This window comes from Corvus moneduloides, chromosome 8 (genome assembly GCF_009650955.1).
Source record: "Corvus moneduloides isolate bCorMon1 chromosome 8, bCorMon1.pri, whole genome shotgun sequence".
NCBI classification, from domain to species: domain Eukaryota; kingdom Metazoa; phylum Chordata; class Aves; order Passeriformes; family Corvidae; genus Corvus; species Corvus moneduloides.
The window spans coordinates 12,039,443-12,057,351 of record NC_045483.1 but is presented as its reverse complement, the minus strand read 5'-3'; the positions used below and the strand labels follow the sequence as shown (position 1 = coordinate 12,057,351).

The 17,909-nt window shown below is 41.8% G+C and overlaps 2 protein-coding genes across 7 annotated transcripts in view; one reads left to right on the top strand and one right to left on the bottom strand.

Moving 5' to 3' along the window:
• The window catches only part of STN1 (STN1 subunit of CST complex), a 44,522-nt gene extending 31,095 nt beyond the window's left edge, over positions 1 to 13,427 (bottom strand). The window contains exons 1-2 of one of the 3 annotated variants that reach the window (XM_032116595.1): positions 12,485 to 13,273; positions 2,214 to 2,291 (exon numbers count right to left, since the gene is read on the bottom strand). The gene's annotated coding sequence lies outside the window, so the exon portion shown is untranslated. Of the gene's footprint in view, positions 1 to 2,213; positions 2,292 to 12,484; positions 13,274 to 13,298 lie in introns of those variants that run through there. The other 2 variants (XM_032116593.1, XM_032116596.1) reach the window with 2 other exon arrangements.
• A 165-nt stretch (positions 13,428 to 13,592) lies between these two features.
• SLK (STE20 like kinase) overlaps positions 13,593 to 17,909 on the top strand; it is a 48,561-nt gene continuing 44,244 nt past the window's right edge. For 3 of the 4 annotated variants that reach the window (XM_032116775.1, XM_032116774.1, XM_032116772.1), the window contains exon 1: positions 13,594 to 14,347. In XM_032116775.1, the coding sequence (XP_031972666.1) occupies positions 14,198 to 14,347 (150 nt within the window). In that variant the 5' untranslated portion in view covers positions 13,594 to 14,197. Of the gene's footprint in view, positions 14,348 to 17,909 lie in introns of all 4 variants that reach the window. The other variant, XM_032116773.1, reaches the window with a different exon arrangement.

Sequence of the window (17,909 nt, the reverse complement as noted above, 5' to 3'; positions counted from 1 at the left end):
TCTTTCTATCTCAGAAAGTACTGGGAGTTAAATCTCAGATTCTGGAGCTTCCTTCTCACTCCCAGGCCTTGTTACAGCTCCTTACTGGAGATATTTACACCTATCATATGTCTTTATGTAGAGACCACTCTGCTTGGTTCAAGCCTGCTACAGACACAACACTTTATCTTACAGATCTGGCAAAGAGTCCTTGAAAAAAACTAAATCATGCCCCCAGCACTATGAAGGGATCACAAGATTCCTTGAAGTCCACAGGACAAATTTGCTGAAGTCCTGAGTTGCAGACATTCCATCCACACCAGGCTGGGACAGTGAAACTGTACTCCAGCCACCCACTCACTTTCAGCAATGTCTGACAGGCACATGAGGGCATTCTGCACAGCAGTCAAAGCCTTCCCTGGCCTCTTCACGGTCCCAAGAACCCTCCCAATCCCTGACACCACCCAAAACCAAGCCTATTTTCTTCCTTCCCTCCCAAGTGGCGACTTGGTAGCTACATTGGAACAGTGGCCTATTTGAAGCCAAAAGCTTGTGGTCAGTTGGAAGGAAAAGATACTTAGTGCCTCCTGGATGCACCACTTGCCTCTACACACTGCTTGTACCAGTCCATTCTGCTCAGCAGTTGTCTGTCTGCTCCTACAGCAAAGCAAGATGTAAGCTATTTCTAAAGTATCTATTCAGTGAGTTTCCAAGCTTATTTCAGGCAGATTGAGAGTATTAGAAAACACAAATCCTACAATGCTGACAAAATTCTTCCAACCAATTTATCTTTTGCTATATAATAGTATCTTCCCGTAACTTTTTCTTAAGCTGGCGCAGGAAGCTTCTCCATCCTGAGGTTAATTAATGAGTCATCCTGGCAAAAGTGGAACTTTCCATTATGCTAGAAGTGTTTTCAGCTCTTAACTGGTACCATTGGTGATATGCTATCAGCAAGGAAGATAAGAGCTGCCCTGTACAAGGAAGATCCAAGGGGCAAATAGGGGCATTGTGGAGATGCACAACATTATAATCAGTGAGAACCAGACAGCAAACAATAGACAATTCTGAACAGATACTATATGTACAAATGTTTAAGGATTTAACTGGCTTTTGCTGGGAGATGGTGATCAGGCTTAGCAATATAAACAACACAGAGTCCTAGCAAAAGGTCATTCCTTTCTGCATTTTGGTTTTAAGTGCAGTGTAATGACTTCGAGGTTGCTGTAGTGCAAGGAATTCAATCCTGATACAGGAGAAAAAAAGGCAAGAGAAGCATCTAGTCCACAAGTTTATTAGATAGAAGATATCTGTGTTCTATTTTTAACTCCAGAAAAAGGCTATAAAGGCATAATCAAAACCCAAAATAGAATTAAGTTCTTCTTGGAAAAATAACTTTGTTTGAAGGGCAAAAATCTAAACTCTACATAGTAGGTATCTAAATACAAATAAACCAGAAGCCTCAACCTGAGATTATTCTAACATACTGAAATAAGGCTGTCTCTTCCACCTACTGCTATCAGTGTTAGTTTTCCTGACTCTACTGAGAAGTCAACCAAGTCCATAATCCCCAGAGGTATCTTATGAGCTCAGCAAGGTATTATCCAAGAAGAGAAAGCAAGGAAAATTGGCATCCTTCCCATGTCACCACCTGAACCCATTTTCTTTCTTCCCTCCTAAGCAGCCTACCTGCTAGCCTTGTTTCAGTAGCTTCCTATTTAACACCTAATTGATTTATTGAATAGAATCAGCCCTGGTCAATCAATTTCTTGGCTCATATTCTTGTGCCCACCATGTACCTTTTCCAAAAAAAGCTAAACAGTCCTTTTCCAATCCCAGGGCAATTGAAACCTCAAAGAAGAGTATCTGTTTTAATGTTTCTTGTTGTCTTTTCTCCAAATTTGATTAACAACTAAAGCTCTTGGAGAAAATTGCCTTAGTTTGAGATTAATCATTTTGAGCCAAGAAAATGTGTCCTGCCAGTGGTTGTCTGCAACTGCTCTGCAAGTGCTGGCACACTCCTGCAAAGACTCTTTCTCAAGTTAGCTGTGAATCAGAAACAGAGAATTTATGCACTAATACAGGCAACTTAAACGTCCCACCAGGCCTTCACTCTTCTCCAAAGGCTGCCACTACTATACTAGCACTGACGATTTACACTGGAAACATCTCCTAAACTGTTGGGAGTTGCCAACCCAGTGCATTAAAATAACTTGAAGTCACCATTGGCTTACTTGAATATATTAGGCCACAAACTGTGGCTGTCAAAAACTGCTCCACAGGTCAGTCATTCCTGCTACAGACAAAGCAACCTGTGGAAAGAGGAGCAGAGTCAACAGCTGGGTTTTGTAACACCCTCTGTCATCTGAATTGAAATCATCTGTGTCTGAGTCAACACCCTATGTGACAAATGACTATTATTCAACTCTTCATGAGCAGCAGAGGCAATTCGAGCATGGTACAGTCAAATCCACCATATTTCAGGAAATGTTTTTAATTACCTACAGCCACATACAACATTTTAAATTAAAGCCAAATAAACCCATTGTATTATTATACAAGTAAATCTTACTGAGCTGGGCAGTAAAGCCTTTGGTTATAATTAATACAAAACAAAGATTCTAAACACGAAACTCACCCAAAGATTTTTTAAAAACACATAATTGAAAGAAAGTTTCCAACACCAGTAACAAGATTAAAACCATCACTGAGACCCAAACATGTTACTGAAAGACAAAAAAAAAATATTCCTGGAAAACAGCTGTTGGAAAACTATCAAACAGAAAGGTAAGGCCAGTTTGGATCTACCTCCTCCCTGGTTATTCTATTACAAATCAAGATGGGGCAAGCATTTTCAGTCTTTCATAATAAGCCACCTTCAGCTTCTGTCATGTTAAATCCTGTCAGTTTTGATGCTACATGTCTTGCAGTTCTTATATATAAGTACAATTCCAATTTAAAAATACAGTTTCAAAATGAAATTAAGAAATCTAGAACTCCTCTGAACTTCCAGAAGTTTAGCACTTTCTGAAATGTTACTTTTACAAGGGTTTAACATTCGTCTAAGCTGTCCAGATAACAATTTACCAAAAGAAAGAATTACAGACTTTTTCTTAAAGATACTCCTTGAAAATATAAACATCATATGTCTTTTAATTACATTAGTTTCTATTACAATACACTTCCCTGGCAAGTGAAGTGCAAGACAAGAGGCCATCACTGCAACCTTTAGCCAGTGGGGAATCTATCAACAACCCAGAAAGGTACTGCCCTCAATGCCCATAAGGCAGGATATAGGTTGGGGCAAAAAGCCTTGTTTTATCAATAAACTGACACGGCTGTCGTGTAACAATCTTCCAGCGGAGTTAACATCTACAGGTCATGTAACATGTTTTCCTCCCTCTGATTTTACCTTTCCATAGCACTGCCTGGAAAACCTTCTGGACAGATGCATATGGCTGCAGGAGACCAGACAAACTGGCTCCTCCAACGTCTACAGGCTTGGAAGGAAAGGGGACAAAGCTTACCATTCTAGATTGCTTCCTTTTGGCATTGAAACTTGTTTTGAATGCAAGCTAAACCTTGTAACAAGATTTTGGCACTCAATTTTCCAACAGCATGATTCTGAAAAACTAACAGGGAAGTGTGTAACAAAATAAACAGTAGAAGTAGCTCTTTCTGATCTTTGTCCCATGCATTAATCACAAGATATTTCCCATGGATCAAGAAACCAGCATACCACTCAGCAGACCAGTAAACTAGCTTTGTATATGTATTTCTCATGGCCACCTGTAAGCTTACCAGAAATAAGAAAGCAGGCACTCACTACTGATATTCAGAAAGCTTCACCTCCTGTGTGTATTTTAAAGCTATTGGATAATCACATCGAAGTGCCTTCTTCAACTAATTCCCTAACCTGTCTCAAGCGAGGGCAGGAGGAAACCTACGAAGATGATTAACTCTCTCTGAAAGCTCTTAATCACCCACAGTGCTGCCAGAGTGAGCTGAGCTGCTGAAAAGATGCTCTTTAACTGGGAGAGAAGGTTCTCAGCCATTAGTGCAACATAAAAACAAAAGTAAAATTAAATTACTTCTTATAAATAGTAAGTTTCTTGCTTGGAGGAACAGTGGTATGAAAGCTTTGATAGCAAGTGGATTCCAAACCGGCTGTTGGAAAAGGAAAGTTTTTTGACAGATACTTATAATCAGGAGGTGATGCCGCCCCTCTACTCAGCCCTGGTGAGGCCACATCTGGAGTGCTGTGTCCAGTTCTGGCATCCCCGGTACAAGAAAGACAAGGAGCTCCTGGAGTGGATCCAGCAGATGATTAAGGGACTGGAGCATCTCTCATATGAGGAAAGGCTGAGAGAGCTGGGCCTGGTCAGCCTGGAGAAGAGACACCTAAAAGGTCAATGCCTATAAGTGTCTGAAGGGAGCGTGTCAAGGTGATGGATCCAGCCTCTGCTCAGGGGTGTTGGGCAGTAGGACAAGAGGCAGTGGGCAGAAACTGATGCATGGGAAGTTCCACTTGAACATGAGGAAGACCTTCTGTACTGTGTGGGTGAACACACACTGGTACAGATTCTCCAGAGAGGCTGTGGAGTCTCCCTCACTGGAGACATTCCAGAACCATCTGGACACAATCCTCAGTAATGTGGTTTAGGGGGCCCTGCTTGAGCAGGAGGCTGGACCCTTCCAACCTTATCCATTCTGTGATTCTGTAATTTACTGGTACAACACAAAAGAATTAACTAACAGAGAAAAGAGAATGAAACCTAATTCACCCTGGATTAAGGCAACACAGTTAGCTTTCCTACTCTGTTTTAGCAGTGTAACATAGATTTAGTGTTACTTCCAGAATGAACATTTTCAAATTTTAGAAATTTGCATAGAAGTGACAAGCATTGGTTAATAGCTTTCTAAGGCTACTGTGCCTGTGAACAAGTTTTGACTCAATTTCTAGAGGCAAGTATTCCTGCCCATTTCCCTCCCTCCCCTTTAAACTGGTTTATGCATCTGGTCTAAATTAGAACAGTCTCTGGGATAAGTCAGAATTTATATGAACATTCATAGCACTACAGAGCACACCATTACAACCTGAGACTTCAAAATAATTAACCTACGATTTGGTCTAGGCACACAGTTGTGATTGAAGTTTTAAAAATATTCCTGGCACATACCAAAGCTTTAGATTATGACAGACCCACTTAATGTTCTGAAATCAATTTGCATTTTATTTTGCTGTGGAAGTGGACCTTTTAACTATATCAGAACACTGCAAGACTGTGTTTGAAACATGGTGTCAAATAGCCCAATTGTTGATATATACAAAGTAACTCAAATTACAATAATTTTGAAATCTCAGATCCAACTAGGACCATCATAAACTTTGTGGGACTAACTAAAGGCTGAGATTTCTCATTTGGAGCGCTTTTGGAAGATCAAGACCTAATTGTTACTCTTCTTTGAAAGATTAATAAACTTAGCTCGGCACTGATCTTTGATTCTAGTCCAGCTGCATTTGTTGTTTGGTTTTCTTTATGTTATTCCAGAAAATTATTTTTTTTCTCCTTCAAATAGAGACTCATGCCATTTCCTGTCTGAAGGCCCTTCTTGTAGAGAAATGTTTAAACATCCCAAAAGTCAGATCTGTGCAAAATGTAAGGTGTGTGGGGAGGAAGCACTGAGCCTATATATTATTACGATATTGTCTGTTCTACTGGGAGAAGTCTGAAGAACAAAGTAAGAATTTTGAATGTAAGAACAAAGCTTTTGTTATGCTTTTCTAATGCTCCTCACACAGGTCCTCTGAGCCATCATCTAGGAAAAGTATCAAAAGGGTGGGTGTTTTGTATCAAAAATGGTTCAATTCCCAGCCTGCTACTCTCTGAATTTCTTTTGCAACTGCGCCTTCTTTCTGAAGAACAGGGCTTTTATACCTGAAATCAAGCACAGGACTTCTTAGTCATACCCAGGCTTCTCTGAACTGGGCTTTAAACAGAAAGTCTTAGAAATACCAAAGGTGTACAGGTATTTCCCAGTTCCTTAAGACAAACTGTACTGCACAGTCCTTTACACCGTATTCTGTGAATAATCTGAAGAGCAGGTTCTTCTCAGCTAAGGAAAGCTGGCTCATAATCATTTATCTTCAGCTGCTAAACTACTAGAACCTGCTAAAAATCCAGAGATTGTCCTTTACTAACCGTTGGTTAAGCAATTTTTGTAATTCTCTTAGGGTGTTCTGAAATAATGAATAATTTACCAGTGCTCTATCTGAGGACTGTTCAAATCTCATCACTGAGAGCTGGCAAAGGACTGATACAGAACAACCCCAAACTGTTCAGGAGTACTTGTCCTGCAATATGAGTATCTTCAGTAACTCCCCTCCCTGTAGAGAAAAAGCAGCTAGGCTTGTTTGTTAGTAATGATTTTTGCCCATCTTTAAGAACTTTTTCCAAATCCAATGACAAGGCACTAAATGGACAGAAATTTATTTACATTATTGAAAAAAATACCTCCCTGACAACTGTGGCTGCAACTTCTTCCATGAATCACTGTCACAGCTAACATGATAAAGTCATTACTATTTCCAACTTCTTGGTATGTAAAAAAACCAACAGCCTTTATAAACTAATTTAAGTGTCTCCTTAATTGCATTTGAATTTGAATAAATGCCATTTCCTCTTCATGCTCTGAAAGGAAGTCACTCCTGTATATCCAGAAAGATACATTAATGCTCAATCAGAAGCCACACGAATTATTTTTCATGTAGGTAATTTTATTTTCTGCTACAATTCAGTCCATGTAATGTAATGGGCTTTTTTTGGCTTAATCCATAAATATTGCACTGTGTACTATAAAACATAATTTTGTGGATTAGCTACTAAAGATCCCTTCTATCAAAAAATAAACATTTCAGGACACTTGAGACAAAAAGTGCATCACGTCACAATACTCTGTTTTGTCATAAGCAAGTGTTAGTGCCCAAAGTTTGCACATACTATTGTTGGAAACACAATAGCTGCTGTTTGCCCTGACAACTGACATACTATTGCAGCTCCACTCATTGCTACTGTACCAAGATGAGATCCTACAGAAAACCAAATTCTACTTTACAACACAGTCAACTATTTTTTTTTGCCTCATTTTCTAGGTAAAAAGAGAAGAACATTGCACACAGAGAAATTATTACAAACATGGTTGTAATACAAAAATAACATTATGCAATGAAAATCTGCTGGGTTTTTTAGTAAAATCACGTAGTATTTTAAAGTCTAGCTTTACATTAATAAACAGTTGGTATCTCACATTCTATATGTTATTTCCCCTTTTTGCTAGTAGACATATCTCCAATATTATTCCACTGTCTCTTTTTGGGATATTACTAAAAAATCAATAGTCTTTAGTGTTATTTTTTTGTCAGATTTTCCTTTATTGTGTGTGTAGGAAATGTTCCCTATTTTTCAGAATGGTATATTTTTAATAGCAATTGTAGAAGGTATAGTAAACTTCCGGGTTTTGCTTACCACATAACCAGGATTGGGTCTGATGGTTGGCCAGCCAGCCATAAAAGAAAATAGATTAAAAAAATCATTCATTTTCATATTACAGAACAAGTTATTTGGCCCCAAGATTCCAGAGCTGATCAGGATCACAAGTGAACACAATGTCCATTCTGGAAAAAAAAAGGCTCCTGGGAAACAGTGAAAGAAAATCAGGATTTGCAGAAAGAAAAGCAGCAATACATGTGGGTTTTTTTGTTCAGACATTTTTTGTGCCAGTATTGACTGAGAGCAATACTGAGATGCAAAGCTATCTTTATCCCTTAATAAATTTCTAATCCTAGCTACTATGTGAACTAATGCAAATTTGAAAGCCACAAACAAATAGAGCAAATCAGCTCGTGACTGCTACGCAAGAGGAAAAGGTCTAATTACCATGTGGTAGAAAGGCAAACATGGTGCAGCATTTGCAAGACATGCTTTCATGTGACTTAACTAAAGCTTCTAATATCCATCAGATGGAAGGGGCTCCACAAGTTTTAAATAATTTGCCTTGTGTTCATGTACAGTTTTGATCAAATAAATCTTGTTTCAAATTAAATATAACCTCAAATTATTAAAATAGTTAGAAAGAACACAGCATTATACCTAAGAGTAGTAGTGTTTTAAAGGATATTAATATTTTAAAAAGAGTGTTCTAGATTGACTTATTCCTGTGTGGTTCTGTGAAAGATTGTTACAGTCATCACAATGTGGAGAGAACTTTTATCAGACTAACTACTGTATTAAAAAAATGCAACTATCCACCAGTGCAGCTCAGTATTTCAATATTAACTGAAAATTCCTATAAAAGGAGCTTTTTCAGCTAAATACAAACCAAAAAAGCATGTAGCCTTCTTGAAAAGCTTTATCAGGAGGATATGAAGTTCTTAATTGCCTTAATCAGTTAATCAAAGAGAATCAGCTATGTAAGTTTCAAGTTGTTGACACTTTCCATTAAATCTGAGGTTTGCTTCTCACTCCCCTACAAAGATATATGACTATTTCTGAATATCAGTCTTGAAGAGGGTTCTCTTGCACATCAACTAGAAGCAATAAGAAAAAAATTTCTTTTTTGCTATAGCTTCAATAAAGTTAACATGTTAAAACTTGAATGCTTTTGACATGCCATGTTTCCAAGAAATATTCTTGTACTATTTGTTGAAATATCTGATCCTTATTCAAATTTCGATATTTATATTATTGCTTTTTTTCCCTGCCATTTAATTTCAGATAAAGCCTATTCAATAAAACATCACAGGTTTACTTGGAAACATTCAGGTAATTCGGCAATTTTTGTATTTGCTTTGTCATCATTCCCAGAAGTGTTGCTGACACCAAGAGAACTGCACTCCAAGAGCTCTGCTGGCAGTGGTAGGACGGTCTCCATAGGTAGGAAGAAGAACTTCCATCCTATGTTACCAGGAAAACTCATCTTACACAGTTAAATAGTGTGATAAAGACAAGTATCTAAAATGGGGAAGGTGAATCGCCCTGTGAAGATACATTTCCCCACTGACTGCTGAAAAAGTGTGACCAATTTAGATTAAACACACAGACTTTTCTGAAGCCAAAATAACATCAATCCTATTCCTAAACATTTTAACTCTCAATGTTGTTTTTACTGCAAACATCAATACCCTTGTATGTTGAAGCTTCTAAATGCCACATGTTTCTATGGCAATTCTTAGATTAATTGGTCCTGCAGTACGGCATTCAAAAAACCCAAACCACGTAATAGTTATATATCCAGGTTATTGATAGGAGCCTGAGCATTGATTCTGGCTAATCAGATATGGGCAAGCTCTTGAGTGTCCAGCCTCTGGTATTATAATTTTTTTCTGTTTATATTATATATGACTGAACTATTCCTGTTACTCATATCATAAAGGCTCATAAAATACCAAGTACAAAACTAAGTCTCTTTTTTGTTCTGCATAACAGAAAGAGAAGTCTCTAAGACGCAGCTCTATCAATGGTACATTTGTTAGATAGGCTTTAGGAGTGCTGTATATGTAGCACGTACAGCTCAACCAAGGCATCAGGCCCAGCCAACATGGGTTTGGGGAAGGCAGGTCCTGCTTGACCAACCTGATCTCCTTTTATGACCAGATGACCCACAGTAAGTTCCCAAACAACACTAAGCTGGGTAGGAGTGTTGATCTGCAGGAGGCCAGGGAGGCTCTGCAGAGGGATCTGGGTAGGTTGGATCAATGAGCTGAGGCCAGTGGTGTGAGGCTCCATGAGGGGAAGTGCCAGGTCCTGCACTTGGCTCACAACAGCCCCATGCAGGGCTACAGGCTGGGACAGAGTGGCTGGAAAGTGGCCCAGAGAAAAAGAACCCGGGGGCACTGGTCAACAGCAGCTGATCATGAGCCAGAAGTTGCCCAAGTGGCCAAGAATGCCAGTGGCAGAATATCAGAAGCAGTGTGGCCAGCAGGACCAGGACAGTGATCATCCCCTGTGCTGGGTTAACTAGAGTGATCTAGAAGCTCCATTGGTGCTTAGAACTGAAATGAGCTCAATACAGCACAAAACATTAACTTCAGGAACAGATCAGAGGAGAAATGACAGAGCCTATGAAAAAATGCCACCACATAACTGGAAAATATCAATAAAAACACGGGGTACATCGATTAAAGAAAACAGAAAGGACAGTGTTGAGTGCCAAAGGTGACAGACAGATTAAGACGGATGAAACAAGAATTATGCTTCAGATTTAACCACGAACAAGCCACCTGTGACCTTACAGCAGTTCAATGAGCTCAATCACCAGAAAGAATTTTGGAGATCAGCCAAAACGTGGGTGGACAGAAAGTCAAGACAATATAAAAATATATCATTAAATATTTTGAAAGAACTGAAGACAGAATGTAGGACTGAAGTGAAAGGGCAATATATGCTGTGAAGAACATATTTCAAACTAAATTTCTGAAGTGTTTACTTTCAATTAAGAGAAATTGGAGCAGTTTAAAAGAAACAGAACTTAAAGAGGGAGTTAGGAACAGTAGCAAGTGTAGGTTGAGTCAATGAGAAAGGATGGTGATACGAAGCAGCAGAAAGTATAAAGGAGACTTCTAATTCACAAAGAGATGAAAAAGATTGTCATAAAGAGTTTACAGCTATTTTAAGCCAGTCTATTTGATGCACAACCAAGATAGTTCTTTAACATCTTTAACATCTTCCTCTGACATTTAAAGGAAGTAATGAATTTTCAAATAGCATTGCTTTAAATTCCTAAAGGAGAAATTTTAATATAATTCTCTTTTACCTTTTTATTCTTACCATCTGGAAACATTTACAGTCGCTAAAAAATCCTGCTATCAGGAACAAAAAAACCACACACACAAAATCCAGGCTTCATATAGCCTCCTCCAAACCAGGAAGTTGCAGCAAATTGGGAAGGATTTGCTATTAGCACTTAACCTTCACCTTATAGAGTTTCTTTTTAGGATTGAGTGGCAGGCTGTAACTCCAGCGTGAAAGAAAAAGGGAAAAAATGAGACGGAGTCACAGTTTTCCTTTTCAGATATCCTGGTTTTATCTTGAATTACTTGTTAAAGAGCAAGAAAGAAAAAGGTAAAAGCAAAACCTTATCACTAGATTAATTGCGCCTTTCTTGTGCCAGACTTTCATCTTATATTTCCAATGTTATATGAATTAAAAGCTCCCTGGAACAGGAAGACTCTCTTTATACAAGTCTAAAGCAACACACATGCAGTACCTGCTAACATTCAGTCGTTGGCAGGATGGCACTAACGTTCTGCTCTGAGTGAGCCTCTTTTATCACACACACGGTCGCAGCAAGCTGACACGTGATAGAGTTGCTGTGTGTGAACTGTGCACAGTCCAACCTTTATCAGCAGAGCTGAGGAAGAACCAGGCCCTGCTATCCCAGCCCAGAACGTCTCCAGCTCAACTACACTTCTTCACACATCACTTATGAAATTTTCTTTTAGTTTTGCATTTCCTTCCAGTTATTACAAACTCTGACATTCACACATAAACACCTCCCCCCCCCCCGCCCTGCTCCACTGCCATTAACCCTGAGGCTAAAGAAAAGATAATCCTGCCTAAATACAAGGAATTCATCCCATGGCTTTGGATTCCCTTTTTCTCTCATCCTCTATCAACCAGTCAGTTTAAATAAACCTACAGAAATTAGTCCCAAAGCACTTTTTATCCAAGAAAAAGCAAGTTAAAACAAAAATATTCAAATAAAAATATTAACAAAAATTAATATTTAAGCCATCATTATATTTTAACATGCAAATCAAAGCTATCATCCCACTTGAACGGGCAAAAAAAAATAGAGAGGAAAAAGAAATGAACTTCAAAAAGTAAGATATCAGAAGATATTATTGTATTTAATCCAAACTATCTCAATGAAACGTGCACATGAAATTAGTAAGTGGAGCCAGGGAGCCAGATCACAGAAAACAGCTCCTTAGGATTGCTGTTGTTACCTGATTTTGCCCTCATACACATAAACAGTCTTGGTTTCAACACCCTACTTAACAATTTTACCTTTTGTGGCCAAGCTGTCAGTACAGGGAACACAAAAACGCCAATATCATTTTTGAAAAACAAACGCTGATTATTACAACAAATCCGTTTCACAAGAGTACTTGAAAGATTCTCTATTCATAGGGTGGGACTGCCCTTGAAACTGATTCTATCCAGTTTAAAGAAATTGACTCATGACAGAACACTGTTGTTTGATTCATAAACGCTTTGCGTCAGGGGCATCTCAATGCCGCATTATTATTACTGCATTTACACACGGACTACCCTTCTTATATAGCAAATTATTGTCACGCTAGTAAAATGGTCTGAGGAATGATGCACACCAGAGGCTTGGTCTTTAGAAACTCATCATGCAGCTTAAGTTAATGGCAATTGCAGGCACTCAGGTTCATACGAGGATACGGTATTACACGATTTTTCCTGGGTGTTTGTCTCACCGTCAGATGTCCCTGAGGTCTGAGCATCGCCTCAGCTGCTGGATCGACTTCTTGCCTGTCACAGCCCGAACTCTGTCCCCATGTCTGCTAATTGCCCCTAATCCAGGCAACGAGAACGCCTCTTGCTTTCAAGTGAGGAAACACCTCACTTTTGGTGGCATGTACACAACACAACTATTAAAATACAATTATATTTCAGGGTGAGGAAGGAATCACTTGCGGGGAGAGAAGGTTGTGAGATAAGGAAATTCAAGCCTGTTCCAGTGATTAAATAAGATGCCGAAGATACCAAACGGGCAGCACAAGAACATCACATCCTGCCATGACAGAAGATAAACCAGTAGCAGGTCTAGGGACAGCACTGGACCGCAAACAAAAGAAAAAGTCTTCCAACGTTTGCTATCAACACCTTCCTCAGAGCACCACGTCCAAGCCCAAGCCCCCGAGAAGGCACTACCTGCCCACACAGCGCTCCTGACACACAGAGGGAGCCCCTCACCCAGCCAGCACTGAGAGGAAGCTGTCCCCCCTGCCTAGGGAACATCATCTCTGCCACAGAGCTGGTGACACCCTCCCTACACGGGACAGAAGAGCGGCAGGGAGACAGGCGCGGGGTGTCCTCCGGGATCAGAGGATAAAGGGTCCCTCTGCCACACGCCCCTCCCGTAACGGCACACAGCGGACTAAAAGGAAACAGGACAGAGGGAGGGACGAGCACACGATCCCCACGCCAGCGCTGCCGTCCTACTCTGAGGTACGGGGGGGTTGGGGGGGAGGAGGCGCCCCCTCCATCTTGAGCCCGACACCGACTTACCCGCCCGGAGCCTGCGCGCGCTCCTATTGGCTGGCGCCGCCGCATCACGTGGGCAGAGCAAGCCCCGCCTCTTCCCGCCGCCAGTGCCGGGCCCGAGCCGTTGGCGAGGGAGGGCTGCGCGCGTGCTGCCGGTGCGGCGCGTGCGCACGCGCCGGGGAAAAGGGAGAGCGGCGGGGGCGCGCGCTGCTGCGCGTGCGCCGGTGGCGGAGCGGCGGGAGGGGCGCGAGGCGGTTCCGGGAGCGCGGGAAGAGGGGCGGGAGCGGGGGGCGCGCGCACGCGCCGGCGGCGGGCGGGAGCGAGGGCGGAGGGGGCGGAGGTGTCGCCGGTGCCGCCCCGCAGGAAGCGGAGCCGCCCGGGCCCCGCTCCGCGACAGGGCGAGGGAGCGAGCGAGTGGGAGAGAGGCCGGTAGCGAAGCGTCATTTTCCGCCGCTGTGCCACGCTGAGACGCCGCTCCGAGAGGACACCGGCCGGGAGCCTGGAGCGGGGCAGCCCCCGCCCCTCCCTGCATCCTTCCCGTCCTGCGGGGCGGGACGTGACCGCTCCCCGCTGCCCGGCGCGCAGTAGCTGCCCCCGCCCAGCGGAGCCGTGACCCCTCCTCCGGCTCCGCCGCCGCCCGTCCCGAGGAGGGAGCCCGGCACTTGTTGCTGCCGCGATGGTGACCGGCCCGGCCGAGTAGGGTCCGCCGACCGCGTCGGGCAGAGCAGCGCCGAGCCCGGCCCCGTACGGGGCATCGCGGGGTGTTGTCTCCCCGCAGCGCCCGGCGGTGGCGGTGCTTCCCGGGCGACGCCAAGACTTCGGTCTCCGCGTGGGAATCGCGCCCTGCATCACCTCCCGCGCCGGGTGGTCCCCGCGGGCTCTGGGGGCACCGCCGCCCGCCCCATCCCTCGGGGGCAGCGAAAATGTCCTTCTTCAACTTTCGTAAGATCTTCAAGCTGGGCGGCGAGAAGAAGAAGAAACAATACGAGCACGTCAAGAGGGATTTGAACCCTGAAGAGTTCTGGGAAATCATAGGAGAGCTGGGAGATGGTGCTTTCGGTAAAGTGTTCAAGGTAAGGGCGGGCAGCGCGGATCGCTTGTGTTGCTCATAGCTGAGAAGTGACTCGGAGCGTTGCTTCTGCCTGCAGCGCTGCCTCGGGCTCCTGTCTGCCGGCTCCCTCACCTCGGCATTCCTGCTGGCAGCGGCGAGTTCGGGAGAACTTGGCTGGGGCGCTGAGCGCTGCGGGGGGACGCGGCCGGAGGCAGAGGGGGGATCCCGGCGCCTCTTGGCCACGAAGCCTCGTGAAACTAAAGATAGAAAAGACCTATTAGGTCATTGTCCCGCCTTCTGCTCCACCCTGCCCGCTGCTGGATTGCTCACTTCTGTGTTTTGGGTTTTTTTGGGACTCGTGTACAGTATGTCTCCTAACCTTACAAAGACTGCATTTTCTTAGATCTGAAGTTAATACTTTTTTTTTTTTCCCCCCCTGTACGGAAGGAAGTCCATGAACAGTAAAATTGACTCCTGTGCTTCATGTGTAGTGTACAGAGCCAGGCTGTCGTCGCTTTAATGGGCATTCTCCCATCTTGCTCCATGTGGAGTTGAATTAAATAGCTGTGTTCTCTTTGCTCTCCCTGTGTGGCAGAATTCATGTGTTAGATCTCCTAACTTCTCTCAGTTGTTTGCTCTTTCAATCTTTAAGTGTACTGGTACAAGTAGGGGTTTTTAAGGATGCTTATCTAGAATTTATCAAGCCGAGTAGACTGCAGTGACATAGATACAACCCTGGTAGTGTTTGACAAGACTTCAGCGTTCTGGCAAATCTTCAGCCACGTTGCCTCTTTCTAAAAGGGTGTTTAATGCTCCATGTTTGGTTTAGGGATAGCGTGGAAAAAACATCCTGGTCGATAAGCATGAGAGAATTGGGAACTGACATGAATTGAAACTCTGGGGCAGGTTCTGGAGACTAGGAAAAAATAGCATGAGAGGATGGCATTTACAGTGTTTCTAAGAGCTAATTCGGTCAAGAAACGTTTATATTTAGAGTACTGCATTTGAGAGTTTATGAAATCTGGGTACTCGTGAAATTTGTGCTATTTTTGGTAGTAATTATTTTAGGTTCTATTGTACTGTGGTGGTGTCACCTGTTTGTGAGCAGAAGTGCCACAGTCAGTTCAGAATGTTAGGTGGGGGTCATTTTGCCCAAGGAATTTGTGTCAATGTTCTATATTAAGAACATCTAGCTTATTTAGATGCTGGTGTAGTACACAGTCTAGATGCTGGTTCTCATGTCATTTTAGAAGATAAGAGTTTTGGCTTTTTTGTTAAAATGGCTGGGAATATGTCTGAAGTTGCTCTATCATAAAGCCTGCTCACCACAAAAACATAACGTCTCTAATGGCGTTTGCAGCGTATTAAAGTTTTAATTTGAGCTTCATAGTGGAGTTTTGATTCCCATTTTCTGAATATATGCCTCAGATACAATACTAAATGTGTTTTTTCCTCTTCCCCGACGTGCATTTCCCCTCCCATCCTGAAACCTCTTCTCACTTCTTTTTTATCTGTAGGCATGTCTGCGTTAGCAATAGTAGTAGAGGAAGGTGTCTGAGCAAGGCAGCTGGTAAATCTTGTATTTCAGTGTACTCTGTACACAAACAGGAGAATGTTTTCCACTTGGATGTCGTTTTTCTCTTCGAGATTTATTTCTGACTGTGAAAGGACAGAGTTCACTGTTGAAATTGATGGTAGGCAGAATTACACATGGTTAAACGGGTCAACTTGTTGAAGTTGGCCGTTATGAGAATTAACAGGCAGTATTCCTGGAAAAAACCCTCCAATTTAAAAAAAAGAAGTAGGTTACTGCATATGTTCATCAACATTCTTTTTGCTTCCATCTAGTTTGAGAAGGAGGCTTACACACAGATACAAACTGTACTTGTGTTCCTGCATCTGAGAGTGCTTCCCAAGAAACTTTAGAAAGCAGGAAAGGTGTGTAAGGTTGTTATTTCATGGATATACACCTCAAATGAGAAGCTGCAGGAATAGACATTCAATTCCTTCTCAAATTTTGAATTCAAAACTATAAGCTAGAATAAAGCTCTCAAGAAAGCTTGAAGACTTTGTCTTTAGGTAATGGAAGTGTGGGGGTTGGGGTTTTCATTTTGTGTAATGGATTTTGTTTTATTTGCCAAACCAAACCCCCCCATCACCCTAGTGTCAGTTACATTTGCCAAAACTACATTTGCCTTTGTTTAAGATCTCAGGATCTGTGTGTGACAGGGTTTTGGCAGATGTATGTTAAAATGGAATTGCCACATACATAAGTCTTTGTATACTTGGAATTTCTAAAAAGTAGGTTAGATTGGTTACATGCTATGATTCCCCATAGAGGAGTAATTGGTTTAGTTGTGTAACTGATCTTCTGACCAAAGTGCCAGATATTTAAATAAAACCTCAAAAACAACTCTCAATGATTCTGACAGTACTGGGAAGCCTTGCTGATTAAATGATTTACTTAAAAATGCTGTCCAGTGATAATTAATTTTGTGTATGGAAGTCTTAAGGGCATTGAAAACTTGTGATTCATTCCTCTTCTTTGCAATCAAGTACAAGGATCTTGCTTATTTTTTTTAGTACCTTAGCCAAATTTCTAGAAGAGCTTATTTCCTTTGAAGCTGTTTGTTCCAGCGTTCTAAGGCTTTTTGAGTTCTGACAATTCATACATTTGTATTCACAGACTTCTAAGTAATGTTTAGAAATACTCTGAGTGTTTCAACTGCTGTTGCAAGTCTCTTGTGATCAGAGGAGCTCTGTAATTGCAGATTACTGATGGCAAAGGTTTATGGCTGTGTAGGACTTTTCATTCTGGCCCTTGTCAGCCTCTTCAAAGAGGCCACTTTTAGGCTGTTTTCTTTTTGCTCTTGGCTAATGAATAATGGTGTGCTTTTCTGTCCTTTCACAATTTATAGATCCTTGCAGTACTTCAGTGTCAGGTGATGGCCCTTGTAGAGAATTTCGAGTTTCCTGATGGTAGAATTTTTTTCCAGTCTTTTTTATGTGCTTTTCATGGACTATTTAGAATAAATGAGTGGACTGCTAGAGTTCTGACAGACACTGGAGACGCATAATATTAGTATTGGAGGCTGATTTCAACATTGACATTTGGCAGTCAGACACAAAAAAACCCTAAAAACAAAAGAGGGACAGTTTGAAACTGCTCTTGATTTGATCAGGTTACTTGCCCTGAAAAAAATGTGGGCTCTTATTGTAATTATAATCAGTTTGCTTTAGAAAGTAGTTACATTATTATATCATGTTGCTGTATTGTGTGTTCTAGTACTCTATTGTGTCAAATCTCAGTTCTGTGCACATAGTAAACATAGCTCTAAGGTAAATCAGTGTGTTAATGACTTTCATCAGCTTTAAACTACTTTCTAAATTCCCAGTAGTAAATGTTCAGATGATGTGAAAACAGACCTTTCAAATGCCTGATGTGATGCTCTTTCTTGCCACAGATAAACATCATTAATGAAATCTGGTTTTTCTTAAGGTTCAGAGAAGAAATTTTGTGCAAGCTGATAACCATAATCATGGTGAACAGCATTACTCAATTGCATTATCTTCTGAAAATTATA